This window comes from Aptenodytes patagonicus, chromosome 7 (genome assembly GCF_965638725.1).
Source record: "Aptenodytes patagonicus chromosome 7, bAptPat1.pri.cur, whole genome shotgun sequence".
In the NCBI taxonomy this organism is placed as follows: Eukaryota; Metazoa; Chordata; class Aves; order Sphenisciformes; family Spheniscidae; genus Aptenodytes; species Aptenodytes patagonicus.
In genome coordinates this window covers 67,230,227-67,258,024 of record NC_134955.1, presented here as the reverse complement: position 1 = coordinate 67,258,024, position 27,798 = coordinate 67,230,227, and the positions used below count along the sequence as shown (strand labels likewise).

At 51.1% G+C, this 27,798-nt stretch overlaps 1 protein-coding gene across 7 annotated transcripts in view; it reads left to right on the top strand.

Moving 5' to 3' along the window:
- The window catches only part of DAAM1 (dishevelled associated activator of morphogenesis 1), a 97,816-nt gene that overhangs the window by 33,567 nt on the left and 36,451 nt on the right, over positions 1 to 27,798 (top strand). For all 7 annotated transcript variants that reach the window (XM_076345663.1, XM_076345668.1, XM_076345667.1 and 4 more), the window contains 2 exons: positions 4,533 to 4,756; positions 18,202 to 18,291. In XM_076345663.1, the coding sequence (XP_076201778.1) occupies positions 4,574 to 4,756; positions 18,202 to 18,291 (273 nt within the window). In that variant the 5' untranslated portion in view covers positions 4,533 to 4,573. The remainder of the gene's footprint in view (positions 1 to 4,532; positions 4,757 to 18,201; positions 18,292 to 27,798) is intronic.

Genomic DNA, 27,798 nt, shown 5'->3' with positions numbered 1-27,798 from the left:
GCTTTTCATCCACACAAGGGCTCAATTTCAAAGCTTTTATTTTTAAAATTAAATAATGCTTGGATCCCCTTCATTAAAAAGGGTTTCTTTGCACCGGCTTTGGTGCAAACATGAAACAGAGCAGCACTTCTCGCTCTTGAGAGGGATGAGCCCAAACGCTGCCGCCTGATCAGATGGGCAGAGCACTGCGCACACATTTCGGAGGGCTCGCAATCAGGACCAATCCTGAGAAGAGGTCGGGTTAGTGAGTGGAGCCAAGGAGACTGCTGCCTGTCTTGGGTCTGTAAGGTGAAAAATTGAAACGTGCCTGGGGAAGGCTTTGATGCTTCTCAGGGGATGCCTCAAACGTACAGCTGGTCTGAAAAATGCTGTGGGAGCATCCAGTTTTTATTGCTGTGGAGGTCTGGACGTGACTTACAGTGGAGGAAAATCATCTAGAATTGTTTGTTTAAAAAAATGATGCAAGGTATTTAGTGGGTTTGACGTGTGCCCTGGCACTGTGCCCTGCGCTGGGTGTTATATGCATGGGGAGAAGCCCCGAGGGAGGGTGCACCACGGCTCAGTGGTGGGATGGGACAAGCATAGGGTGCAATGTGTGGGATGCCAAATTTCTGCCTTCTACGTGCTGTAAAAAGTGGTCCAGGACACCCGGCTCTAGCACTTGGTGGGAGTGACAGTCTTCTAAAACTGCCTGCCGAAGCCAAGCGCCTCCCAGCCACCGCCAGCCAAGGAGGTCACTTTGCAGCGATGGAAGATAGTCAGAAAATTTCCACCGGTCGGGAGCATCCCAGGCTGTGCCAAAACTCTGCGGGGTGGGGGGAGGCAAAGCTTGGTGTGGCCCAAAATGCCAAAATCGGTCAGGGCTCGGCAGAGATGGTCAGTGAGCGTTACTACACTTGCACAAAAATACTGTCCCCTTGTGCAATGCGCTGAAATAAAGCTTGCTGTTGAGAAAGAGCTTGCTCGGGATCTTGCATCCTTCTTTTGGGAGGGGATGGGAGAGGAGCCAGAAGAACAACATGCTAATATTCATATTTGAGGATTTAGCTTCTAGCTTCTGGGCGGGTTTGGAGGTGGGTGTGAAGGGGAGCGTGTACGCTCCTTTGCATGTGTTTGTACCCTTGCTGGGTATTTTTAGGCTGCAGACCGCAACGCTGCAATACCAGTGCTGGTTTTAAACCAGCTTGTTGGGGCATTGGTCACAGGCAGGCTTTGGCAGCACGTTGCTCCACGCGGGCTAATTTAGCTTGCAGAGGAGGCTGTTGAATATGCAAGCGGTAATTGCTGCTCTTGTTTCCTTAAAGCAAAGGCGGAAGCGACACCGGGGTCCAATTTCCTCCTAATGACTGATTTTATTTAAGCACTGCTCAGGGCGATGTAGGCTTGGTGCTTTTTTTTAGGGCTGGGAAAAACAACAAAACCCATCTCTCTGTGCATCGCTGAGCTGCAGCCCATGGCCTCTGTCCTGCGTGGGGACCCCGCTTGGTCCTGGTGGCACACATGGGCTAAGCTCCTTCTCCTCCTCCTCCTCCTCCTCCTCTCCCTGGCCTTTCAGGCTGAACCCATCGCACACACACTTCCACCCTTGTTTCTGTGGAAGCAGAGCTATTTGGGAATGATTCAGCTCCATTAGTCCTTCCTTGGGATTTGGGGTTTGGCTAGAAGTTCCCTCAATGACCCTTCCTATCCTATCTTCCCTGGCTCTGTATGTACAGAGGCAATTAAACTTAATTTATTCTGGCCCGCTCAATAGTAAAGGCCAGAAGGCACTATTAGATCACAATCTGACTTAAATTTATTGATCTAATTAGTGCTCAAAGGTATAAATGGGAGGTGGGAGCAGGACACCTGACATGTGATGCTGCGTGGAACTGGTCCCTTCTGCTCTCCTTAACGCAAGCCTCCAGGTTGCCAGGGGCTGTCAGTTTTTCTCCATGAATAACTGATTTCTGTAGGATTTGCAGGGAAGAAGTCTGCGTAGCTGGACTTTGTTCTGACGGTGCAATCTGTGCTGTCTGCAGCTCCCCACGACCTGCCAGGGAGCTGTGTTTTGATTTTGATCCATCACGTCAATGAATATTCATCAGCCTTCTGAAGGTTTAATGCTATTTGCCTGGTAGCTAACATATTCTTTCTTTCAGCCTCTCCCTTTTTAGCCCTGGTTGCTAATAACCTACACCCCACTCAGCCTGCACTTATAGGGTGGTTTGGTTTTTCGAATTGTTTATAGATGAAAATGAGGAACCTCAGTAGCTCCGAAGCTGGAAGCAGGTCAAAAATACCTTGTCTTGGTTGCTACATGACTGTCTGCTTTAAAACTCGAAATAAAATCTTGCTTTTCGGTCTGTCATTCAAACTCCTCGTAAAACATCGTCAGGAGTGTGTAGCTCTGAAGAGCAGGTGGTGTTCTGATAAAAGCTTTCTGTACATTTTTGCAAGCCCAAGTCAGAGCTTGCACGTAGCAGTGGGTTTCAAGGATGAGGTTGATGTGGTTATTGAAAAGGGGATGGAAAATGCCCTGTGGAAGAGGAGGACGAGTCTGCTCCAGACCGGCTGCAGGAGCAGGATCAGGCCCTGGTCTGGGCATGCATGGCCGTACCCACGGACTGGAAATGACCAAGTGACCAAACTTTGCACAGATGAGGACATGCGGGTTGGGACCGAGCTCCTATGCCAGGCACGAAGCGCTGGGCAGCCACCAGCATCTCCTTGTGCACCCTGGTTCTCATGGCTCTTTAAAACCCAGACCTGCAACATTTTCCTCCGCATTGGAGGGGACAGAGAGGTCTATGTGCCTTTGTTTTTTTGTTTCCCTCCCTCCTTTAGGAAAGAAACTCCCCAGCAGGTCCCCAAACCCTCCTAACACTGAAGGGATGCCAGCAGGCTGCTAATGGATTTGCTGCGGTGCTGGCTGCCGGGGAGCCGCGATGAGAGAGATTTCATGGCAGCTGAAATTCCTCCGGTGGCTGCATTTTTCTACGTGCAAGATGCTAAATGTGAAATGAGATTTGGGGCTCTTTGGGAAGGGGGGACCCTCCGGACTGGGCACAGAGCAGTTGCACAGCCTGGGATTATCCCCCGTGAAGACCCAATAACCATTTCCCATCGTTCGTGGTTCAGCAGATGATTACACCATGTGCTAAAAATATGCGATTGAAGACAATTTCAAGGCTCAGATCCTCTGTTAAAGTAATGTGGGTAGAGCCTGAATTTTCTGCAAGGTCCCTATTTTGGAAGGGCAGCATTTGCCATGCATGGGTCTGCCCCCAACCTGCCTCCGGCGCTGGCTCTCCGTGGGGCACAGCAGCTGTTTATTTAGGCGTATAAATCCGTAGTCGGAGGGGAATGGCTGGCTCCAGGGAGATCAGACACTCCTCTCCAAATGCTGACCTTTTTTCCCAAGTCTTTTCATAGCTTTGTTAATAAATCTGAGTCATCCATATTTCAACCTTCTGCATTAACCTTGGCTGTTTGTCCTGTCTCTTAATGTCTCAGTGTCTTGTTTTGCAGAGATAAAATGTGTGGGTGTGTGGCTTTATAAGACAAATGTTTAGGCTTTTTAAAAATTCTCTACTTTGCTGGTTGATTTTTCTCCTTAGGGTGTTTCTCTGCTGTCCCCATTCCTTGTAGGTGGCCCTCCTCTTGTATCGTTGACTTGACAATCCCAATTTTGGGGCAGTATTTGCCTGGTCCTTGCCATTACCAGTTGGGCAAGACACGTGTCTCCTGCCCTGAGCTTTGCTCCCAACCTGAGTTTCAGAAATCAGCAAAACCCAAGCGACCGCCGGCGTGAGCGATGCCCAACGTAAGCACTGCATAGGAAAGTCTGAGCTACCGGCACCGTGTGATTTTTATCAGCTGAAATCACATCTTGTAAATATTTACTGGAATTTCAAGTAGGGTTTATCTAATTAAAGCCAAGTAAAACTTTCCATGAAAAAGAGCCGCCCAACCGGCAGTTGCTGGTGGATGTTTAGGGACACGTTTAAGAGCTGGGGGGAGAATATAGGATATTTTCTCAGCTCTGCTGCTGTCTGTGGCTCAGGGCATCCTGAGCCACATGAGGTCTTCAAGCACCGAGTCACCCATGCTGGGGACCACGTACCTGGTGGCCCCGAGCACATCCAGCTGTTCCTGGCAGCAGCCTCCCAAATTTGCCATACTCCTGGCCGGACTGAGACAGGGGCTGGCCTGGCTGCCACAGCACGGGGAGGTTGGCGGGCATTTGCTGGGGTTTGCAGCAGTGGTGGGGGTCCAGGACCCCTCTCCCCATGGGAACGGCAGCGTGTCCCCCTGCTGCTGCCGGCTTCAGTACAAGGCAAGCAAATGCATCTTTTTAATTTGCGTGGTCGTCAAGGTTGCCAGGACTGTAAATGTCAAATCTGAGCAGAAATATTTGGCACGTAAACCATCTCTGCTCTTCCCCTCCACGCCGAACGCGTGGGTGGCTTTGATTCCTCCTCCCCTCGGTGGGATGGGAGCGCAGCGCTGCGGGGCGGCTGCTTGAGCCTCCTCTCTTCTCTTCCCCTCAGGATCTAGTGCCCAGGAGGGAGTGACGCAGAGGATTTTGGCCATGGCCCCAAGGAAGAGGAGCGGTCGGGGGATCTCCTTCATCTTCTGTTGCTTTCGCAGCAGCGACCACCCTGAGATCACGTACCGGCTGCGCAATGACAGCAGCTTCGCCCTGCAGACCATGGAGCCCGCGCTGCCCATGCCGCCAGTGGAGGAGCTGGATGTCATGTTCACCGAGCTGGTGGTAAGTAGAATGCTTTTTATTTTTCTTTTTTTTCCACCCTTTTTTTTTCCCTTTTCTAGTCTCTCCAGGCTTGGGTTTGAGTTTTCAGGCAAGCTTTGGTGTGAAGGGAGCATCAGGGCTGCTGTTGGGAGCGGTTCTGCACTGAACCTTGAGCTCTGCTCATCCCTGAAGTCCTGCCAGTTTGGGGTGGTTCCTCTTTCTCATTAGAAAGCCTTGATTTCTTACAGCAGGGCTTGGGGGCTGGTCTGGCTTTTTGTACCTCCAGGGTGATGCAGGGATGTCCGAGCCAGTAAAGCAGGTTGTCCCCCGTAGGTGCAAAGTGACTTTACTTGCTGGGCACTCTGCCCCGCAAAAATCCTTGGGTGTGGGCTAAATTCAGATTTGGAGAGTCAGGTTATTGTTTCTTTATCCCTCGGTACCAAAACTCTGAAAAACATGGATCAAAAAAAAATTGACAGCCAAAAAAAGCTTTAATTTCCTCTAAGCAAAAACATTTTGGTGTGGTTTGTTGGATGGACCCAGAGTGCTCCACTTTGGGTTGATTTAACAGTGTAATGGAGTTGCATGGTGGTGTTGGGTTGACGGTTGGACTCGATGATCTTAGAGGTCTTTTCCAACCTCAATGATTCTATGATTCTATGATTCTCTATGGTGCTTTGATGCATAGAGGGAGCTGGGAGTTGTGATGCTGGTCAGTCACACCTCGTGGTGTAGCATGTGCCGTTAGATGCCAGGCAGCATGGTTTTGGTGAGCCAGGCCATTTGGTAGAGGAGGGCTCCAGGTTGTATTACGAGAGCCGGTTTTGCCCAGACATCTTTCTCCATGGGTGGGATGAGAAGGCAGACTGGGACACCCGACGCAGCACGATGGGAGTGAGATGTCCCTGCAGCAGGACCTCTTCTTGCAAAGAAGCAAAACACTGCCAGTCAGATTTGGTTTGTTCAGGTGGAGCGAATGCCTCTGTTCCACGTTTTTCTCCACTGATAACTTGGCCAAATCAGATTTTCCTGGGGAAGTTCATTCCCATGGAAAACTCCTGCTGTGCCCCTGCCAAAGGCAGTGTAAGGGCTTGTTGCGCTGCGGCTCGGCGTCGCCAGCTGGGCTGAAGGAGGCACCTGCAGAGGCTCATGCACTGGAGCCCCATCAAACCTGCACGCCCACAGTGCTTTCCTCAGCCCGGGATTTTCAAAGCGTCTCCCCCAAATTCAGCCAGATGCTTCGTGCAGAGGCTGTGCTGCAGGGAACCGCTGTGTGTGCAGCGAGGCAGGAGCCCAGCGGTGCTCGCAGGGACCAGTCGGGCCTGGGGCATGCCCCGGTGTGGCCCTTCTGCTCTCCATCCCTTGCTCTGTGCTGCTGAGATTTTGGATTCTTTCCCCCAGCCAAGGGTGAGAATAAGGCTTGGAGGCACCTGCTGCTCCAGGGCACGCCGGCAGCAAGGAGCAGTGCTGGCTCCCCAGGGACTGAAGTCATATAGGGAGGGGGGACAGCGGGTGCTCACTGTGCTCCTGTGCAAGCAGCTGCAACCCCCTGGCTCCCCAAAAAACTCATCAGGCAGATCTCGACCCGAGCCAGCGCCGGGTGGGAGGGAGGGGGAAGCGGAACTCTGCCCCGCGGGCTCAGGAGGGCAGATTCCCATTCGGGGGGAGTGAAGTTGCAAATCCCCCCCTCCATTACAACAGCTCCTTCTTGTTCTCGGTAACCTGTTGGTGTCGGGTATTAAATTTCAGCATTAGTTAAATGGTTTGGAAAGTGTCCCACTGTTTCTGTATAAACCCACTGTGTAACATTTGGAAGAGAGACAGAGAAAGCACTCAGAGGCGCTGGGCTGATTTTTATGCCTGCGGGAGCCCGATGCCACCCGGCCTGTCACGCTCGACCGTCCGGGACGGGCTGGCTTGCGCCCACTCTGTGGGACCAGGGCTCCCTCCAAAGTCCTCGGTTGTCTTGGTTGATTGGGTTGAGGGAAGTCAAAGGGGCTGGAGGGGATCTGGAGGCTTTGCCAGCTCGAGTTGGTCCTTGGCCAGCTCTTCTCTTGCAGCTTAATAGTGACGTTTCTGCCCCATTTGTTCCCATTCAGGACTCGGAGTGGCAGGGGTGGAAGATTTCAGGCCTGGGACGGGTGGTATCTTTGGGGACGTTGCAGCAGTGGGTTTGGTCACCAGGATGGACAATCTTCCCACAGAGACCAATAACCCAGCGGGGTCCCTGCTCTGCAGATCCCAGCCTGCTGTGTACATCAGAGGGCAAAAACTCTTTCTTTTTGGAGCCATCCCACAAAATATTTTCTGGGCTTTGGGTGTTTTTAAGTGTACCTGTTCATCTGAGTCGGGAAACATCCGTAGCGCGAGAAATCAGTGACTGTCCCGCACCAGCGGCAGAGGACAAGGGCCTGAGCTGCAGAGGGACTTGGAGCAGCTGACTCCAAGGTCAGCTAAAGGCTCGATCTGCTCTCCCGGTGTGTGTTTCCTGGCCTGCTATGTGTTATATGGACACTTTGGATTTTAACTAGAATAGTTCAATGGAATAGTTAAATAGTTAGGGTTTTATTCTGTGGCTGTGCAAGTGTTTCTCAGGAGGAACAACAGGGAAACAGGGGATGTTTTTTTTGCCTGGGCACAAACAGGAGCAATTAGCCTGTAAGAAATGCCCGATTTCCATCCCGGGCTGCAGGGACGATGCGCCCTGTCCCAGCTAGCAGTACGGAGCAGGCGATGGCTTGTCCCTGGCACAGGGCAGATGCAGATGTTGTTGCTGTGGTCAATGACAGATCACTGCTTCCTCCCAGGGGAACCTTTTCCCTTTCCCTTCCTTTCCCCCTGCCTGGGCTGAATGGGTTTTCGTCGGGGTATTGTTGGGATGTCGCTCAAGCGGGCACCGGCCCCTTCTGAAAGGCTTTTCTTTGTCCGCTGTCCTGCCGGGGCTCCGGCCAGGCTCAGCCACCCAGGGAGGAGCAGGTGCTGGCAGAGAGGCACAGACAAAAGCGGAGTATTTCAGGAAGATTTACGAATTTGCAGCTCCCTTGGCTGGGACAAGGCTTTGCCATTTCGTGCAGCTCTCCTTGCATCGACACCGGTGCATCCCACCGGCTCGGGTCAGTGGTGTTTGCTTCCTGGGGCTCGTGCAGCAGTGTGGTACCCGCCAAGCAACATCCATCAGATTTAAGGATTTCAGGAGCCATTAGTCCTCCCGTCGGACACATCAGGAGGATCACTGTGCCATGGGGCTGCTCAGCCCCGGCTAGGGGGGAATATCTGGGGCTGCATGAGCTGCCTGCAAACCAAGAGAACAAAGCTGTGCCATCTGCCACGGCTTCTTTCAAGAGGCTCCTGCGTATCCAGGCTAACAATACGGCGTTTCTTCAAAGGCTGAAATCTTGCTTGCATGCTCAGAGAAAGCACTTGCAAAGCTCCACATAATGGTGCCATATGGTAGATCTTGCCGTAACAATCCTCTCTATTTTCTGCTAGCAACTAGACTTTCCACCAGATGGGTAAATGACTGATGTCCTTTATATCTGCTTAACACTCCTTGTCACTCTGAGGTTTGTAATGAAACGCTCTGTGTGTGGTGGTGTGCATCGGCCCTGTGGGACATGCGCCGGGCAGGGGGGTGGAGGCATGGGGGGACTGAATGGCTTGGTCTGGAGAGGGCAGCAGGAGCCCCGGCACAACCCAGGACACCTTGCTGGCTCTCTTCTCAGTGGGGCAGGTCGCAGCAGCGTCTCTGTCCCGGCAGTATGAGAGCGATGCTCTGGCGACTCCTCAGACCACCTGGATGCTTGGAGGAGCTGCCAGGTCCGGCGTGGCTTTGCTTGCCCCTGGAGCACAAGGTGCTGCCTCGCCCTGGTCCCACACCTCGCTCCCAGCCTGCATCCCTGCCAGCGGAGGGATGGGCTCAGAGGAGATGCTGCCCCAGCCGCCCCTCGAGGCTTGTCCTCCTAAATACCCGGGCTTTGAGGAAGTTCCAGTTACTGCTCCCAATGGGGCTTCTCAGACTTTTCACCTCTGACTTGTCGTTAGCGATGCGGAAGAAATCCATCTAGCCCTGCATCCTACCTGTGATGTGCAGCAGCCCATTTTTAGCCTATGAAACCAGAGCGGGTAACCTTTCCTGGGTCCCTCTGCCCAGACTCCAGCAACCGACAAGTTTTCGGAGACCTGGGGAGGTGACGCTGGGAGGCAAGTGGCTGTACAGTGTCCCCAGTCCCCCGGGCTCAGGATGGGTGCAGACCCTTGCCCGCTGATGTTGCATGGTGTTAGTGACTGCCTTCACGGTGATCTGCTGGAGGGGAGATACTCACACATGGTCTCTGAAGTGCTGGGCTTTATGCCTTCCCCTCCCGCGATGGGGAAGGCTGCTCCATCCCTCCCTGCTGCTTTATGAAGTAGTGGAAACTCAAGAGCCTGGGGAACAAAAAAAAGGTCTCTGGCAGCTTACAAGATTTATCACAGCATTTGTTTTTGCTGTACTTGGGACAACTAATGCATTTCATCAGAGCTGCTCTTTGGATGCTATCTGTTAGGAGATAGCATCCTCTGTCACAGAGATTAATTCTGTGTGGCCTTTGAAATGCTTCATGGTGGGCGATTGGTCTGTGGCTCACGATGTGGGGTGCTTGGGTAAAATGTTCCATCCATAACTGTCCTGCAGAGCTGTACCTTCCCGCCCCCTCGGCGTGCCGGGATGATTGCTATTTTATATGCTGCTTGAACAGGGAGCGGAGGACAACCCCAATGCGAGGAGAAGGCAGTGGGGCGGTCAGTGTGAGCACTGTTACGTGTTAATAGCAGCGCCAGGTTGGGAACTCATTGCTAGCGATACCCAGTTTTACTTAGGAACTTAAGTAATGTGCTTTTCCCCTGGTTTCTAATCCAATAAGGAGAAAGTATGAGGTTTTGGGCCTTGCAGAACAACACGGCTTTTAAGTGACAGCTGAGGGATCAGCTGCAAAGCCAAGCTTTGCATTTCATGCTTGCAAGTCAGCTGTCGTTTTTTGCTGCCTGGTCTTTGCAGCATTAAGGACTTCAGGATTTGGGGAACCGCTGAACAGTGGCTGAAGCCATTTTCCCCTATATCTGCAAAGAAAAGCATGCAGTTGGTACCCAGAAAAAAATACGATTGCAGTAGCCTTTGTGTTCTGGGCAAAAGAAAACACCCCTTTCTGCAGAGTCTGTCGAGGGCCAGACACTCAGCGCGGGGCTCCTGACCCCGTCCCACCACCGTCTCCCAAGACCAAGCTCCCTTGAGCTTGTGAATCGCTTTTAAGGAAGAAAACCAAGTGATTTGGTAATGTCTTCCTTTAATTCACTCTCCAGGGAACCATGTGGACACTTTTACTGGGCTGCCCAGGTTCTGCTCGTTAGATGCGAACAGCCTGGACCTGCCATGCTCTCGTCCCAGCCCGCCACTCACAGCGCTTGTTTTCATCACCTTGTGGCGTTACACCCTCGCAGATAATCTCTTAAACGTATGTTTTGATAGGTAAGCATCTGATATAGAAGTCACACACCTACTTGGCAAGAAAATAAGGATTTTCTGCCTACACGCATTCCACAGACCTGAATGAAGTAATCCACTGAGGAACACTATATTTCAGCTGAAGCATTCGTGTAATTGCAATATCTGTTACAGCTACAAACTAGCATGGGGGCTTGCCCAAAAACCATGCCGCTCCCAACCCATAATTTTACAAAGGAGCCATGTTATAGCACAATGTGAACCCCAGCTGAAGGCAGAGAGCACGTAAGAAACCCTTTTGTTTCCAGGAGAAGTACAGCTGAAGTGGAAAAATTATATGGTCTACCTGCTAAATGCTTTCCACTTTGCACTTTGTAAAAGAGGAGGCCACATCCCTGGGAGATGCCTGGGCAGCTCATTTGGTAACGTGTCGATGACCTTAATTGGGGCATTTAGGTTTTTGGCTTACACCGGTTCCAAATGTTTCTGGCACAGGTCACCACGGAGGGTACCGGCCTTATTGGATGCGGCATTTGCTCCAGCAGTGGTCTTCTCCTTCCTGATTTCTCAGTGGTTGCTGGAGTTAGGGGCAGGATTGAGGAGCACGTGGGTTGTGCTTCATCACCAACCTCAGCAGGAAGCATTCCTGCTGGGAATAGCCTGTGCCTGCCTTGTGTCCGTTGGCAGATGCAAGTGGAAGCTGTTCGTACCACTGTAGTATCCGTCGCTGTCAGAGTCTGGGCGTTCTCGGTGTGCGAGCATCACTGAGGTCGGCTTTTGGCAGCCGAGGCTTTCTGCAGCCCCACAGGCAGGATCCTGCCTGAGCACCCGGTGGTCCTAATTCCCATCAACTCCAGTGTTCAAATCAATACTGTTATTTACGGGGGTCAGCTTCCCTTCCCCAACAACAACCTAACACCTATAAGGCCATCTGATGCTTGCTTGTGCTAGACATCTTGCTGGATGTCAAACCTCGGTCAGAAATCGACTCCTTGCTGGGTGACTCTCTGCTTTGCACCTGATTAAGTTCTTAAAAATGGCTTCAGGATACCAGGTGTGACTAAAGCCAGGGTTGTGGGGAAATGAGGACCACTTGTCCCACCCAAGCCATGGGTATGCAAGGAGTCCATTACCATCTTACGTTGCCCATCAGCATCAGGCTGTCACTGGCTCCTGCTAGCCTTGGCTGCATCCTTCGGGTCCCGCATGCAGAGTGGTAAATCTTGGGAAGCTTTCAGGATTGAGTTGGCGTGGGGCTTTGCAGCCACTAATTCCCATCCAGCCCCATTTTGAAGCCCTTCCCAGGGCATTATCTGGGGAAACCTTGCAGCAGTTTAGCCCCAGACCAACCATGCACAGCTTTCCTACGTGAGCATCCCTGTCAGGCAGGGGACATCTGAAGCCACACTTGACCTGTTGGCTTGACTTCCAACTTCAGTAGCTCTCAGGGACGCCAGCAGCGGAGGTGGTATCTAAAAACTGATTGAAAAGGGAGCTGCTTCTTTGGGTCCGTAAATAGGTGGGAAATCCACACCTGAAGCCGCCTTCTTATTTATTTCCCAGCTCTGTGCTTTGTTATGGTAGGAGGTGCACCCATCAAAGGACAGTCATGCCCGGCTGTAGTTGATTTGATTTAATCCATTTTAGCTATCACAGTAGTAAATAATGGGCTGATACATCTTATTTTTTTGTTTTCAGGGTTTACGTACAATTGTGTGGAAAAAGTGCGCTGGTGATCTACCTGCGGGGCTTCTAGATCTGAGAGTGCTCTTCGGGATAAAATTGCATAGATCAATAACTCAGGCTGGAAAAGTACCCTGTGTTAATTAAAATGAGAGAAAGGTTTTCTAGGTAATGTCGGTGAAAAGGTCACAGAAGGCCGAGCTCAATAAATTAAAAAAAAAGTATATATGTGGTTTTAGATATATATTACAACAAAAAAGATTGAGAAACCTAAGTGGATACTTCTCTTTTAAAATACACTAATATTGGAATATGAACACCTTCAAAACCTTTAGCCTATTAAAATAATGAATTAAATTAAATGATATTAAAGCATTATGTGCTGTCTGCCTCAGTTAGGTGTTTGAACTGATGGGAACATGAACCAGCTGCAGCTAGAATTTATTGAAGAGCTAAATCAGCTATTGATGGCCGTAATCTTTCCTGCAGAAGAAGACAGGAATACATATTTTATTTACGTCTGTCCAATGCATTCAGGTCAATAACTGAAAACTGCAGAGCAGGGTGGATTGGGGTCTTTCCTCTTCCAGTCTGGGACTAAAAATTCAATGTGGGAAGAGGTCAACTAGGTGTAAGCACTTCAAAGTGCTTACACATTATTCCTTGTTGCTGCTGCTAATTCCTTTGCTGTGGGCTATTTCCTTTATTTAAAAAAATCATTACACGATAAAGGCAAAATTAATAAAAATCTTTTATCCGTTATACTTATTCATTAATAAATATAAGTAGTTACATTTTGTTCATGTTCTGTAATTCCAGCTGCAGGTTGTCATGGGTAAATTACAAATATATAGTGGTAATACTGGCTGGGACCAGTTTGTCTGGGAGGTTGTTTTTAAGTTCTCAGAGTCCTATGGCTGAAAAGACGTGTGCTAGGGAGGATGTATTTTTATTACTAATACTAAAAATAAAAGACTTCATTCACTACCTTCCTATTTAAAAAAAACACGCTAAGATAAATCTGCATATGTTGAGAATTGTAATCGCCTAAATAAATGTTGCAGATAGAGGAGGTGCAGGACGCGCACGAAGGCGGCTGTTGTGTGCGCTGCAACAGCCACTGACCAGTAAGTCTGTTTCTTTAGGAAAACAGCTTAAAAAGAAAATAACGAGCTAAGGAAGATCGATTCTGAGGTGGAGGTTGGTCACGCGCCGGCGCAGATCGCAGTCAGGGCTGGCAGTCGCGGGCAGGCAGCTGCCCGGCTGGCCATGCGGGCAGCTCCTTCGCGCAGCGGAAGAAGATTAGATGAGGTACAGGGGGAAAAATGCTGATTGTCGTTTCCCTTGACACTGCAGCGTTCTGGGATAAATCAAACTGATGAACTTGGAGAAGAATGCCTGGAAGAGAGCGAAAAAGCGATATGACCCCTGAGAAAGGAAGCTGATGCAGGCTTCAACAGGCCATTATTTATTTATTTTTTAATTCCCGTGCTGTAGCAGTTAATGCCAAATGTTGCCAAAAAGTTCCCGCTTGTTTCTTTCTTTCTATTTTTTTTTTCTTTTTTGAGCAATCTTGGATCTCTCATGCTTTATTTGGGGATGCAGGAGACCTTGCCTTTACGTGCTGTAGTCTCACTGGTGTCCTTACAGAAGTTTCTAAACTCTGTACATCCATCCGTCAGGAGTAAATTCACTTGCTCTTTATTATGTTGGTCATTTATTGATCCAGTGATGTCTTTCTGTATATGTGTTTGTATATATATGCACACATATGTATGTATATATAAACCCAGAACAAGCCAGCAAATTTTAATTAATTTTTATTTCAATTACGACAATGGATAACCTCCTTATTTTCCCCTGTCATCTCCATGTATTACAGTTACGCAATTTATCAGCCATAAAGGTGCATTAGACTGATAAGTTTTTCATCTTTTTTCCTACCCACTCTGAAGATATTCCGGAGGTGCAGACCCCTGTAAAGGGAATCATCCCTTACTTAATCTCTACTCCCCAGCTACTTCTTGCAGAATTTTTGGTGGCCCGCAGGACCTGTGGGCTGTAGGGGAAGAACCAGTGATGGTCGTGCTGGGGCATTGCAGCCATGAGTGGGCAACACGTGGGCTTGTCCAGCTCTGAGAGCCCGTCCTGGAGCTTGTTTCTGAGGTCAGAGATTTGCAGCATCACGCTGGCTTCCTGCCGTTGCCCCCATTAAAGCCCATGGCTCAGCCCATGGAAGATGCTCATTAAAACATCCACCATGGCATGGGTGAAGCAGCAGGGACAGGAGCTTGCACTGAAGGACCGCGCCATCGTTACGTGAGCGTCCCTGCAAGAGCCTGGGGCTGGACTTGACGCCTTCTCTGCTGGGAGGGTCAAACATTTCTTCCAGCGGCAGTGCCTCACTTTTCTGCTTGATCTGGCTTTGCCTTCAGAAGGTGGTTGGCGATTACCTTGACTGCAATCCAGAGAGGTGGTAGAGTCTCCCTCCTTGGAGATATTCAAAAGCTGTCTGGACGTTGTCCTGTGCAATGGCTCTAGGTGGCCCTGCTTGATCAGGGGGTTGGACCAGAGGACCTCCTGTGGTGTGGGCTCCTCATACCGCCCGATTGCCAGCTCGGGGAGGTAGGGACCATGGGAACATCTGCCCCCTGAGCGCCTCCAATGCAAAGGTGTAGGGAGGGATGAAAACTTGTTTGGCTCATGGGATCCTGCTCACAGCATGCTGAGCTGAGCCACGTGTTTCCAAGGTAGCTTCAGGAGAATGGCGTGCGATCGCCTTCACTGGAGCTCGTGCTGTGCTCAGAGAGAGGAGGTGCTTGGCTTGAGCGGAGAGCCATCAGCAAAGCAAGCTGCATGGAAGTATTTTACCTCCTAAAAATAGCAAATACATGCTGAGAATCGAATGTCCCCTATGAGTTTTTTTAAAAATCATATTCAAATGAAGATTTAATGTTGAAACGTGTTTCCTGATCTAAAGGTGAATAGTTTAACTGTATGGGATAAATATTTAATAGGAGCGTATCTCTTTCCAGTAAAAACACTCTGGGAGAGACTTCCTTTTGGTAGCAAAATGAGGCTGTTATTTTACGTGCCTTTGACCCAATTCCAAAAAAATGTTTAAAATAGCGAAGTTGGCAGATCCTGCCGTGGGAGGCAGCCAGGTGGAAGGGGCAGAGCTGTGAAAGGTGAGGCTGAAGGGAGGGGTGAGGGACAGTGACTCACGGGTTATCCTCTCACTCTTCAACAGCCGCCAACATCACACACTGTAGCAGGAGTGCATGGCTTGCAAATGGCCTATAAAATTAATTGCCAGTTAGAATCACCTAATTATCGAGCTCGTGATGATTAATTGAAGGCGCATATGGGTTTGAGGTTGTGCATGGCTTCTCTGCTGCGTTACGACTCCGCCGTGCAATTGCAAAACACTCTGTCAGAGCTGTGTTTGAACGGTGGTCTGTGAGCCACCAGGAAACGGCTGATGTTCCTGTCCCCTCTTGATCTTTTGGAGTTTGAAGGGCAGTTTATGAGCAGCCTGCTTGGGGCCAAGGAGTACTGAGATACCCATCAGTGAGCGTAAACGAAGGGCTGGAGGTGGGTGCAGGAATCCCCATGCACATAAAACCAGCAAAGACCTGACTCTTCATGGTTAAGTCGCTGTTACAGCTTGGAATAACAGTTGTTAGTCGCTGTTTGATTATGAGGATTTTCATATTTACTGGGTGCCACGTAGTATTTATTTAAAGACTTCTCCCAAGCATTCTGCAAGGTATCATTAGGTAGGTGTTGCTGAGTGATGCAGGGCTGTGATGACTGAACATGTTAGAGCCGGGGCGCAATGAAACATGCTGTGTGGGACTCAGAAGCATTTCTGCACCTTTTTTGGATGTGTTTGCACGTTGTCATGTACCAGCACCTAATATGTTCTTCTACTTTATTCCTTCTTGCTCCCACTTAGGCTTCAGCTCAGTTTAGATTTTTTTTCTTGGTTAATAAATCTTCACGTTTGCACAAGTTGTATTTTTAGTGTATGGGTATTCTGAAAGTTTCAATAAATATTTTTCTAAGAACCTAAGTACAGATGTGCATTGCTGGTGCTTTCATGCCTGAATCCCAGATTCCCATGGCAGGGACATGGGGTCATGGTGGAAGCATTTTCCTGCACTCACTCAAACCCTCACTGCAGAGGTAAATAATTATCAGGAGACCCTCGTCCTCTCCCACACTCCCAGATGTACTTTTCCAACGAGCTGAATTTCAGCCGAGTCCCTGTGTCAGGTGTCATCCTGTTGGCCGGCTTTAGACCTGCAGAATTGGGGCTGAAGCAGAGCGTGGGTGTCTGACCGGCTCGTAGCCTGAGGAGACAGAAAGGGAGAAGGTCATCGAGCGCGATTTCTGTTTTTCACATGCACAAGACTTGTCAAGGCTGACAAGATTTGCCCAAGGCTGGGAAGGTGATCAATTGCTGGATATGAATCCCTGACCTCCCAAAATTTAGGGGCACGGGGAGGTTTGAAAGCGGTGCTCATTGGAAGAGTCCCTAAGCCAGGTTCTCCTCCCTGGGTGCAGGGGGAGGAGTGGTATCTCAGATTGGGCTCAGGCTTTCTCAGTCCTCACTTTTTTTCCAAGCCTCTGTCACGGCAGCACATTTATTTCTGTTGTAAAGGTGTCTTGCAAGTCTGCTTCCAGAGCTCCACCAACGTCAGCTGTGTGCAGCAACGGTGGTTTGAAGAGTCAGTCGATATGGGGGGAAAAGTCAAGGAAGAGGCAAAGCTCCTCCATGCGTACGTAATGGAAAAAGCTCCATGACACCTTTCCTTTCGAGGAGCAATTTCATCGGGAAGTGAAATTAATACCTGAAGTGGATGTTTAAGCCTCTCCGAGATGTTCAGGACTGCCCGCAGCCCTCCGTTGCTGTGTGTTGCACTGGAGGGCCCTTGGGTTTGGGTTACAAGATAGCTGAAGGCTCCATTCCTTGGCTACTGGGTGCAATATGAGCTTTACTTAGATCAGCTGAATTTCTTCATGTCCTGTGGGCTTGCTGATGCAGGGACCCGTCTTTCCCCATAGGCATCTTGTTCAGCCTTCGCCAAATGGGGTTTTTACCTTTGATTGGGGTACCAGGGGCTAGCAGCTTTAGTTGATAAGTGTTATTATTCAGGCAGGGAAACTTTAATGGGTCTCCATGTGGTTTCTTTTTTTTCTTTTCCTTCTTTAGTTGCTGGAATTAAGGGGGTGATTTTTAATGGGGATCCTCTTAATTAAATCCACTGGCTGGGTGGGATGAGTTGGTTGGAGGCCACGGCAGGGCTCTCCTGTGACCTTCTACAGCATCTACAGCGCTCCCACTGCTGCACCAACACAAGGGTTGTCATCAGTAGTGGTGATTTTAAGAGACATCCATGGTTGTAAGATCAATGTTGACTTTAGCAACAAGCCTCCCAGCCCTGCCTGAATGTTTTATTTAGTTAGTTCTCTGATAAAAGCTTTGACCTACATCTAGCACCAGGAAGCGACGAGGCTTTGATAATACTCAGGCATCCCAGTGGAGGGCATGCTGCTAACCAAGACTCCAAGTCAAAAATGGATATGTCCTTTAAAATAAAATCAGATAAACTGATAAAGGTTTCAGTCAGTAAACAGCTTTATCTCTGCCAGGCAATACGTAGTCCAGTTTTGATGAAGAGGATGTACCTCTTTATGAACTGTAGATATTAGGAAAAGTGCTTTCTATTTTTAGTTATAGGAAAACAAACCAAAACCCAAAAAAATCCCCAATTTTCGATGATATAAGGGTGTCGGCAACGGAAATGGGCTGGACCACTCGGGGTGCTCAGTGGTGAAGCAGTTATCTGGGGTGGTAAAAAAAGAAAGGTGCTATTTGAATTTTTCTTTGCTGTACGTATCTTAGATATGTTCTATCATCCAGAGCTCTCAATCCTCGTACGAGGCTATCTTGCAGGCAGCTGTACCAGCTTCATGAGTGTCCTTTCCAAAACGCTTGCTGCCTTTAAAAGCAATGAAGGCAATGTCCGGAAGGAACAAGACAGAGAGGTTTGCAGCCCTGTCCTCTCGACAGCCAGCTGTAGCCCAGGAGTCAGGGGGAGGTCAGCAACAGCAGGATGAGAATTAGCATCATTGCCCTGACAAATCGATAGTCACGGGGCGATGCTGCGGGACCACCGTTGCGCTGTGGTGTGGCCCCACATTGATTTACACCGCTTATCTGGGGGGTTGTGTCTGTGCCATCACCTGTTTGTGTACTCATGTTGCATGTTTTGTGGGTTTTTTTTCCCCTTTCCAGGATGAACTTGACCTCACGGACAAGCACAGAGAGGCCATGTTCGCACTGCCGGCGGAGAAGAAGTGGCAGATCTACTGCAGCAAGAAGAAAGTAAGAGACCCGTCTGTGCTGTGGTCGGGGGCTGAGCTCCTTCCCTCCTGTGTAGGGTGGGGAGGAGATGTGGGGAGGGACACAGCTCTCTTGGGATGCCAAGTGGTATTTGGGGTGTCACAGAAACACATCTGTTCCCTGGGGAAGCAAGGTCTTCAATCTCCAAAATGCAGAGCCCTTCCTCCCGAGCCCATTCAGGCCGGAGGAAGTGTCCCCACACCCTGCATGGGTGTCCCCCACCCCATGCTCGTCCCTGCCAGCACAAGCAGGGTCATGTGGAGCTCCGTGGCCCCTGAGGTTGGCATTGCGGTGGCAGGGGGCTGCTCTGGTCACCATCTCTTGGCCCCGCTCTTCTCTGCTGATGTCTGGGGGTCTGATTACAGCCTTCCCGAAAGCCTCCCCCTCCCCTGGGTTTCCAGTTTGCTGCCATGAAACAGGCTTGGGCGTCGTTTTTGTCCTCCCACCAGCTCTTCCCGGAGGACCGCACAAATGGAAAGTGCCACTGGGGAAGCTGTGCCCCAGCAGCACAGCCTGCGAGAGATTTGGCCCAGCGGTGCGGAGCTTGCTTTTAGGGACAAGCTGTGTCACCCCTGGGGTGATGAAGGGCTCTAGGCTCACGGGTGTAACTGAGATACCGCTGGTAAGAGACAAAGGTTGATGCGAGTTGCTGATCTGTCTGCTGAGCTCCCGGCGTGACGTGTCTGCTCTGCGATGTCGCCCTCATGGCTGTGTTTCTTAACCTGAAAACATGCACGGACATCTTCCCAATGCCGAGATACACTGACGTCTGAGCTTGGTTGCTTTATCCCTTTAGATAGAGGTCAAGAATTGAGGTTCGTTTGTATTTCTGCCGGTAAATCAATGCCAGGGTGGCCAAAGCCTGTGGTGCCTGTGGTTCACAGTTGCAGCATGCAGTGATGCTGGTGCTGGCTCTCACGGTCCGTCTGGGATGGAGCAGACTGCCTCGCCACCTTTCTCCCTCGGTTCGTTTGCTTTTGCTCCTGGGGGCGGGCAGCCCAAGTGGCACGGGGTACCGCAGGCTGGCCACCTGTGAGGTCGCCAAAATCACTCTTTTTTTCCCCAGTAAACTGAACATTTTTGCCCCTGTATGTTGGCACAGGAGTTATCCCCAGCTATCTGTGCTGGGACTCATTTTCCCTCCCAGCCTTGGCCAAAGCAGAGATCCTGCAGGACGTAACACCGTGGGGAGAAATGGGGCAAAAATCCTCAATCTCACAAGCAAATGGAAGGACGCCGAGGCCTGCGAGGGAAGTTGCCCCCAGTTGGGGGCATGGACCTGTTGGAGCAGGTCCAGAGGAGGGCCACAAAAATGATCCGAGGGATGGAACACCTCTCCTGTGAGGACAGGCTGAGAGAGTTGGGGTTGTTCAGCCTGGAGAAGAGAAGGCTTTGGGGAGACCTTATTGCAGCCTGTCAGTACTTAAAGGGGGCTTATAAAAAAGATGGCGGCAAACTTTTTAGCAGGGCCTGTTGCGACAGGACAAGGGGGAATGGCTTTAAACTAAAGGGGGGTAGATTTAGACTAGATCTAAGGAAGACATTTTTTATGCTGAGGGTGGTGAAGCACTGGCACAGGTTGCCCAGAGAGGTGGTGGATGCCTCATCCCTGGAAACATTCCAGGTCAGGTTGGATGGGGCTCTGAGCAACCTGATCTAGTTGAAGATGTCCCTGCTCATTGCAGGGGGGTTGGACTAGATGACTTTTAAAGGTCCCTTCCAACCCAAACCATTCAATGGTTCTATGATTCTGTGATTCAGTTCCCAAATTTGCCACTGTGACCCCTAACCTGGCTGCAGGAGTTGGCTCGGCAGTGCTGGCGGTCACCTGGCCCCGCTTGAAGGGCGCTCGCTGCCATTAATGCCTCTTTTCTCTTGCTGTAGCAATGGCACCAGATTTTCCAGCCGTGTTTTAGGCCAAGAGCAGGCTTACCTTGCTCATGTAGGATTAAGTTTTAAGCCTCTCATAAATACCCCTGAAATCCCTGTATTATTGTTAGGCAGAGGCCTGCCATGCCCGAGATCTAAATCGGAGGGGAGAAGAGATGTTAACAAATTACAGGCACTGGTCTGAATCAACAAGAAAATGGGCAGGAGATGCTTGCTCGTCACTGCCTGTCAGATAAGCGGGGCCGTGCTCCAGTGTGTCTGGATAAGGGGAGACAACAGAGACTTAAATCAAGCAAAGCCGTGAAATTATTATTGTGAGTGGAGATTACGTGCTATCTAATCTCCCAGGGAAGGGTTTAGATGGGGCTGATGATGCCTCTTTCCTATTCCAGCACCTCCTTGCGCTCATGGTTTTTTAAAAACCATGCTGAGAAACTCCCTGCTCCTGGGGGGTGTTGAAGGAAGGAGCCACAGAAGCACCCCGTGGCATCCTCAGAGGTCCTCGGAGCAGGCGCCCGTCCGAGGCCGGATCCTGGCTGCAACTCTGCCCTGGTCCTCGTTCCTCTGGCCCCTCTCAGCCGCTCCTTCCCTACTCGTGATGTCATCTCGGCGAGCTGCAGAGCATACATGCCACTGCTTCCTTTGAAGGAGATGTGCTCATGGAGACGAATGCTTTTTTCCTGCTTTTTAATTAAAAATGAGCGAGACCGTATCGACAGAGTCTTCAGCAGCGGAGGAAACCAGGAATCACGTGGGCTGGAGAACATGTCTCTGCACAGCAGGCTCTAGGCAGTCCTGCTCCGATGGGATGAGGCAGCAGAAACATCGGTGGCTATCCCAGCGGCTCGCAGTAAATCTTACTCATGTACCTATGTTTTTATGAGGACAAATCACCTACAGGGTAGCCTGGCATCGAGGAGAGGGGTCGATGCCCCTCTCCTGGGGCATCCTGGAGAAGGATGTAAGCTTCAGCTTACATCCAAAAAGATTCTTCAGCTGAGAGCAGTGGCTGGGTTTTGGCCAGGGCAGTGGAGCTGGAGACAGGGCAGGGGTCCTACCTCCGTGCCTCAGCTGCAGGCTGAGCAGCGGTGATTTGGGAAGTCCGGGATGCGCCCAAACCCTTTGGCCTGCCTGTGTTTAATAGCAAGTCGTCACTTGAGATGCTGGTAACACCCAGTTTCACCTGGTGGGTCCCAGGGGGCTGGCAAAGGTGGACATCAGTCACAGGCAGCTGCCTGACTTACCAAGAATCCAATATTGTCCCCTGAGCAGTTTTTGCTCTTTCTTCTGCTGCCAATTTTGGCTCCTGTTGGAAACGAGCTGCTGAGTCGGATGACTTCGGTCGGACGACTTTGGTTGGACTTTGAGTCTGAAAGTCCAGTTTGAGCCCAGTTGCAACAAGCTCCCCCTTGAAAGAGCAGCGCAAGGCAGGACAGAAACGCTGCCCAGCCTTCTCCCGGGGAATTTCCTTGAAAATCAGCTTTGCCAGGCTCCAAAATATCTCGCACTGTGGCCATAGCCCGGGGAGCCAGGGCATTCCCCTGCTTCCATCGACGGCAAAGATATGTGCAGCACAGAAAGCATCTAAATGTCTGTCCTTTCAGCATGTTCCCTGCTGCTGTGTGCCGTCTCTGGCACTTCTGCTTTGCCGTCGGCATCACCAGTCATACTTAGCTCTGCAGAGCATATCCTAGTTGTTGCATGTTTTATATATTCCCATGATAGGTAAGATTTGGTAAAAGCTGACCAAAATGAGACATTGTTATGCTGGGTTGTCCTGGCAAGGGACTTGGCAGCACCTGGCCTCGGCAGTGCTCGTCGAGAGGAAATAAGGGAAAACCATCATATTTCCTTCCCTGGAATATTTCCCCCTGCCCTGCAGCTCCGTATCCTGATTTCTCTGCCCCGCAAGCGGCTGTTTTTATCCCAGCCCACAGTACTGGCTGGGCAGGGCGGAAGTTTTGTACTCCCTGATTCTCCATCCATGGAGACGCCGGGTCTGATCCCAGCCCTGACCCTGCTCGGAGCAGGGGGATGCACTGGATCAACTGCCCGTGGTTCCGTCCCACCTGCATCACCCTGTGATGCTCTGGGTGGGGGCAGAGGGATAAAAAACATCTCGTGATGGGGGCTGGTGAGTCTGTCGGCAGCGACCCGAACGGGAACTGAAGTCGGCATTAAATCCAGCAGCCGTGCAGCGCTTGGGTCAGGAGGGAGATTTAAAGTTGATTGGAGAGACCTTCTTTGAAGTTGTCAGCCCCCTCTACGGCTGTAATAAAGCAGGGAAATGCGAAGAGGGAGGTGCATTAACAGTGGGATGAAATCTGCTTTTAGAAGTGGTATTTCTGGACGATGACTCGTTTCATACCTCATCCCGAAATATTTCACTCCCTGCCGGCCCCGCTCTCCAGGAGAGGATATTGCTCGGAAGCGCAGGGAGGAAGCGGGAGAGTTTCCAGCTTTACCGTTTCTTTGGCTGCGGGTTTGCTTCAGTGGAAGAGGGTGACTCAGGATGGCCTTTCTCAGGAGGCCACGCTCCAAAGGGAGTTAATAATTAACACTTAGCGCTTATTCTGCAGCACCTCTTAATTACAGGAGGTTTGGCTCCTGCCAGCCGATGTACGTAACGTCAAGCTGTTAAAGCAGCTCGCCAGGGAATTTTTATGAGCCTCAAAATACGGGTGGATAAGGGGTGTTCAGGCACAAGCTCAGCATAAATAACCAGGTAGAAGGGATTGGTAGTGAAAACCAGCTCAGGCGAATGCAGGGTCTGACTCTGCCCCCCTCCCTTTCGATTCGGCTGAGCTCTCTGAGCATCTGTAAAGCCGGGGTAGGGGAAAAATGACCTGCAGGGATGCCGAGCGATGCTGCACTCTTTAAACTCATGTTGAAAACCCGTTGGCATCGCTAACGCTGGGTGTGTAGCTCTCGGCAGTGTTAAGCTGTCCCCAGCAAGCAAAGCTTACATCTAAAATTTCCTCAGACATCAGATATAAAACCAGGATCCCTTCGCATTAGGAGAAGGCAGCGATGGTGTGTTTGCAGGGGAGAATGGAAAAAAATGTGATAAATAGGGAAATGAGTGATGGCTCTCCAGTAATACTATTTTTCCCAGCCAGACGGCCTCTTTCCTCTCTAACTGCGCCTTCCATCCGCTTCCTCCAGAGAGCTTCGCTTTCCAGCTCACTCTCCCACTTGTAGCTCAGTCCTGCGGCATGTTCACGGGGCTTGTGTTTCCATCTATTTCCTTCATTTAAAAAACATCAATTATTCTAAAAAAACATCAAGCAAAAAGCTGCAGTAGCAGAACTAAGAGCAAAAGCTGACAAAGATGGCATGCAAGGGAAGGAGGAAAAAATAGCTCGGTGTTTTGCTGTGTTCCTGGTCACCTGGGATGGATGAGAAACGTTTCATGGCCCCTGAGCATCCAGATATACCTGCGGTTATTGCAGCAGCAGGTTGAAATATCATCTCGGGTGTCATTTTCTCGGGCTGACCAAGAGAAATGGGCTGTTTTCATGGCTGGGGGTATTTTTCAATAGGAAATGTTTATAGTTTTTATCTTTAAAGGTAATTCCCTTTTTAGTTCCAATCACAACACACTTTTGTTTAAGCGAGGTTTTTCTCCCTCTCCAGCCAAAAAATTCATCTGTTAGCAATCTTTTTGGATTTTAAAGCAAAGCTTTTCAAACAATGAACCAGCTGACTACGAAAGGCATCTGGTCATGCTATATTTGGTTATGGGGAGCATAATTTTTAAACCCTGGGAAAAGTGTACGGGGGCATGTGTGTATTTGTAGAGGAGAGGGTATAGGAAGTGTTAGCATACAGAAAACCAGAGTGGTCTGGGATGGGACGGTTTGGACCCCGAGATCCCAACTTGGGGAGAATCCGATGAAATTACAGCCCTTCACGGCATCACTCCGCGAGCCTTTGGCAGCGCACGGGGAAACGGCTTTAGTTGCATCATTTAGTTTCTGTTGCAGGGATACCTGGGGGAGCTGAGCAGCTGGAGGGACGAGGAAGATCCAGAGGGCTACGGTGGGCCAAAACCGCCGCCGCGGCACGCTTGGCAAAGGCTCGGCTGTATCAGCGGAGCTGGGCTAGATTTAAACTTCCCATGCAGGCTGCAGACCCGTCGACTTTAAAACCCATCCACACCACTGTCTGCTTCTTTTTTGACCTTGCAAGCGGCATCCAGGTGGATCATCCGCAGTAGGCAGGGAGGGGGCGTTGCCGAAATACGGTGGGCTGCCAGCTGCTGCCAGCTTTCCCTTGCTCCGCCGTTATGCAGCAGCAAGGAGGGGTGGGGAACACTGTGCAAAATAAAAATGCAATCAGGAGGATGCGTAAAAACGAAGGAGGTTGCTTCTGTTTTTGCAGCAGGTGGCGACTGAAGAGGATTGGGTTTTTTTAACCCCTTGCTGTGACTTTCCTGGTGTGAAGTTCTCCTGGAGCAGACCAGCCTTGCAGGTGGTGCCAAGAGGGAGGCGAACCATCAAAGTCATGAGCGTTGTTGCTAAAGGGCTCTCTGGGGTTTGCTTGGAGCTGGCTGCTGTGAGCCAGCCCTTTCCTTATGACTTGGTTTCACCTTGAAGGATCTAACCTGGTGTGTTGGACATCAGGCGGTTGGGGAAGCCGGCCAGCCACCCTCTGGGGCTCAGGTATCGCAGAGCAGCTCCAGATCCATCAACACCACCACAGGTTGCGGGTGCGGGAAGGAGGCTGCTGGATCAGACAGAGACATCACCCACAGGCTGGGCACCTGAAAAGCATTGCCAGAAGCCTGGTTTGGAAGCAAAGCAGCTGTAATGAAGCACAGAGGAGCTTTACAGGCATCTTTCTCCCCGCTGCCATGGGGACATGCTGCGAGCAAGAGGGTGCATTGCTCCTGGCGGCTGTGTTCCTGCAGGCCAGAGGGGCAGAAGCTCATGGAGATGCACCTTCCAGGTGTAAATAATGGTGCCTAAATGCAGCCGAGACCAGCCTGCGAACTGCTTTTGTGCCACCGCTGGCTGAGCCACCACCTCTGTGCTGCTGTCCGGTGTCCTGAGGAGGGTCACTGGGAAGAGCAAGGGCACTTCTGGCTGTGGGAGCTGCTGACACCCCGAGGGGGAGGCACACGGGCTGTGGAAGTGTCAGGCTTGTAACCAAGATGTGGCAGGGCTGGGGAGCGTGAAATCTCCCCGGGAAGAGCAAAGGGATGGCTGGAGCTGGCACATTGGTGACCTTCGCTTGGAAAAGCTCCCGCTAATGAGGCATCTTGACTGGGCGCTGCTTGCCCCGCGGCACACGGTGCCGACGGAGGGGATGGAGCTTGATCGTCGGGTTCACACCAAAACGCCCCCCTGCTACTGCCACCGCGGTGTGAAACAGCCAAGTGGCAGCATCCATCAGCCCCACACACGGAGCCCAGGGGCAAAGGGGCAGTGGAGGCGTGGAGAGGGCACAGCGATGCCAGGGCTGCAGCTGATGTGATTTGTATTTTTGCCAGGTCCCTGGAAGGAAGAAGTGGGTGTTGGGGGGAGTGGGTGGGAACGAAGTGAGGGATGGGGCAAAGATTGCCCTTGGCTGCATGACTTTGGTGCTTCCTAATTTTTGCAGCAGAGCACGTGTGTGGTGGCACATCGGGGCTGCTTCCCGGAGGACAGTGAGGGGTGTTGATGCAAACGTTACAGATGAGAAGGGATACCCGTCCCTGCACTGTACAATTACAGCCATCAGCGTGCCTCTAAAAGAGCAGTAGTAGTAGTAAGCCACAGCATGGCACCGGGCCGTCAGCGGAGCTCGGATCAGCCCTCACTTCTATGCTTCTTGAGAGCAAACACAGCAAAGACCTAAACACAGCCCAGAGAAGAAGAAATCAGGAGATTTCTTTCCCACATTTCCCCAGTGCCAGCTGGGCACGATGCGATGGAGCATCCTGGAGGGCCGACATTGGCGGTACTCAGCTCTGCGTCTGGGCATCCCTCGTCAAAGGCAGGCTGCAAAACTCACATCCCCAAAACCCACCCTGGGTGATGGGAAACCATCTTACAAATTCACCCTTTCAAACCATGATGCCTGGAGAGGTTCCTCCCTCCTCCTGGCTCTGAGCAAAGCCTTGCGAGTCACTTCCCTCCGGGCTCGTCGCTTTGTCGGAGATTTCTCTACCGCCACAGAATGCACTAAAGGACACTTATCGGTGTGCTGTAGACCATTAGCTGCAGTAATTACCACTGAGCAACGTCCTGCAGCGAGCCGAGGGAAGCCCGTGCCCTGATCTTTGCCTGCTTTATTGTGTAGTCCCCCTTTGCCTGGGAAGCTACTTTCCGACGAGCCTGCCCGGCTGCTCATCTGAATTAATGAGGTTCTGCTGCACTTAATTGAGAGCGCTCTCTAAATTGGGGGTTTCAGGGAGGAAATGCAAGAGCCCAAGGGAGCCGAGCAAAGGGAAATATTTATAATGCAGCACGTTAATTATAAATGAGCAGTTTAGCCAATTTTGTTGTTCAGCCTCCCCTCCGCCCCTCCCCCCCCCCGGAGACCTTTATTTTTTTGCTCCACCGCTTCCTTTCAGCCTTAAACGAGCAGCAGGTCCGGATCCCTGCCCGCCTCGCAGGTGTTTGCACCATGTGGAAAGGCCCTGGGATATGTGGTGAGCCGGCCCCGCTGCCTTCCCACCCCATTCCTCGGCATGGGTCTTGCTCCCTGCCCAAATCTCCCGGCTGGGTACAGCCCATCATCTCTTGGTGCTGTGCATTGGTGGTGACCTCACCACCCTTCCCAGCTGGTGTCACTGCTGGGAGCACTGGTGGGAGAGGGATGCTCCTCATAAGAGGTGCTGATGGTACCCCGGGGTGATGGGGAGGACCTCCAGTGTTGTCTCCAGGAGGTGACAGGAGCTGGTCCCTTTTTGGACCATGTTCAAGGCACATGTGGGTGCCATGGCTCCGCCATCCCCCAGGGCACTGTTTGCATGCCAGCCTCTAAAACGGGGCAGGAAAGCTGGGAAAATCACAATCTTTGCCCGCAGGCTTTGCAGGGTTTGTGTAGAGCCTTCCCCCGGCTCGGAGGGGTGGATTGGCAGGCATGCACGTGGCTCTCTGGCATCCCTCCCTTCTTCTTCAGTGCCTTCGCCACGTGTACGTGCTCTCCTGTTTCTGGTGCGTATAGACAGAGTGCTGTGTATGGCTGTGTGTACCAGGGAGGGGTGCGCTTTTGCACGCAGGAGCAGATGGGAGTGCTCTTTAGGAAGGTGTGCGATGTCAGCTGAGAAAGCAGAAAAACCTGAGTGCCTGTGTCAGACGGGATTGTCACCGAGCAGGAAGGTGGCCGGAGCCTCCCCCCCAGCTGCTTGGCACCACTGACCATGGGGTCATCCAGCAGGACGGGTGGGGGCAGCACTGAATAGGGCTAGCACCAAGAAACTGCCCTTTGGTTGCAGGAAAATAATGCAAGCAATGCTCTGCAGATTGAACCTGCCATCGGGTGCAGCCTGACCTCACATCCCCGCGTCCCCATGGTGGTTGGCCATGGGCAGTTCCCCTATATCCTGCTCCCACCTCGCTCCCCGGGGGCTGCTGGTCCCACCTGGGTTAAACTGATGGCTCTAACCCA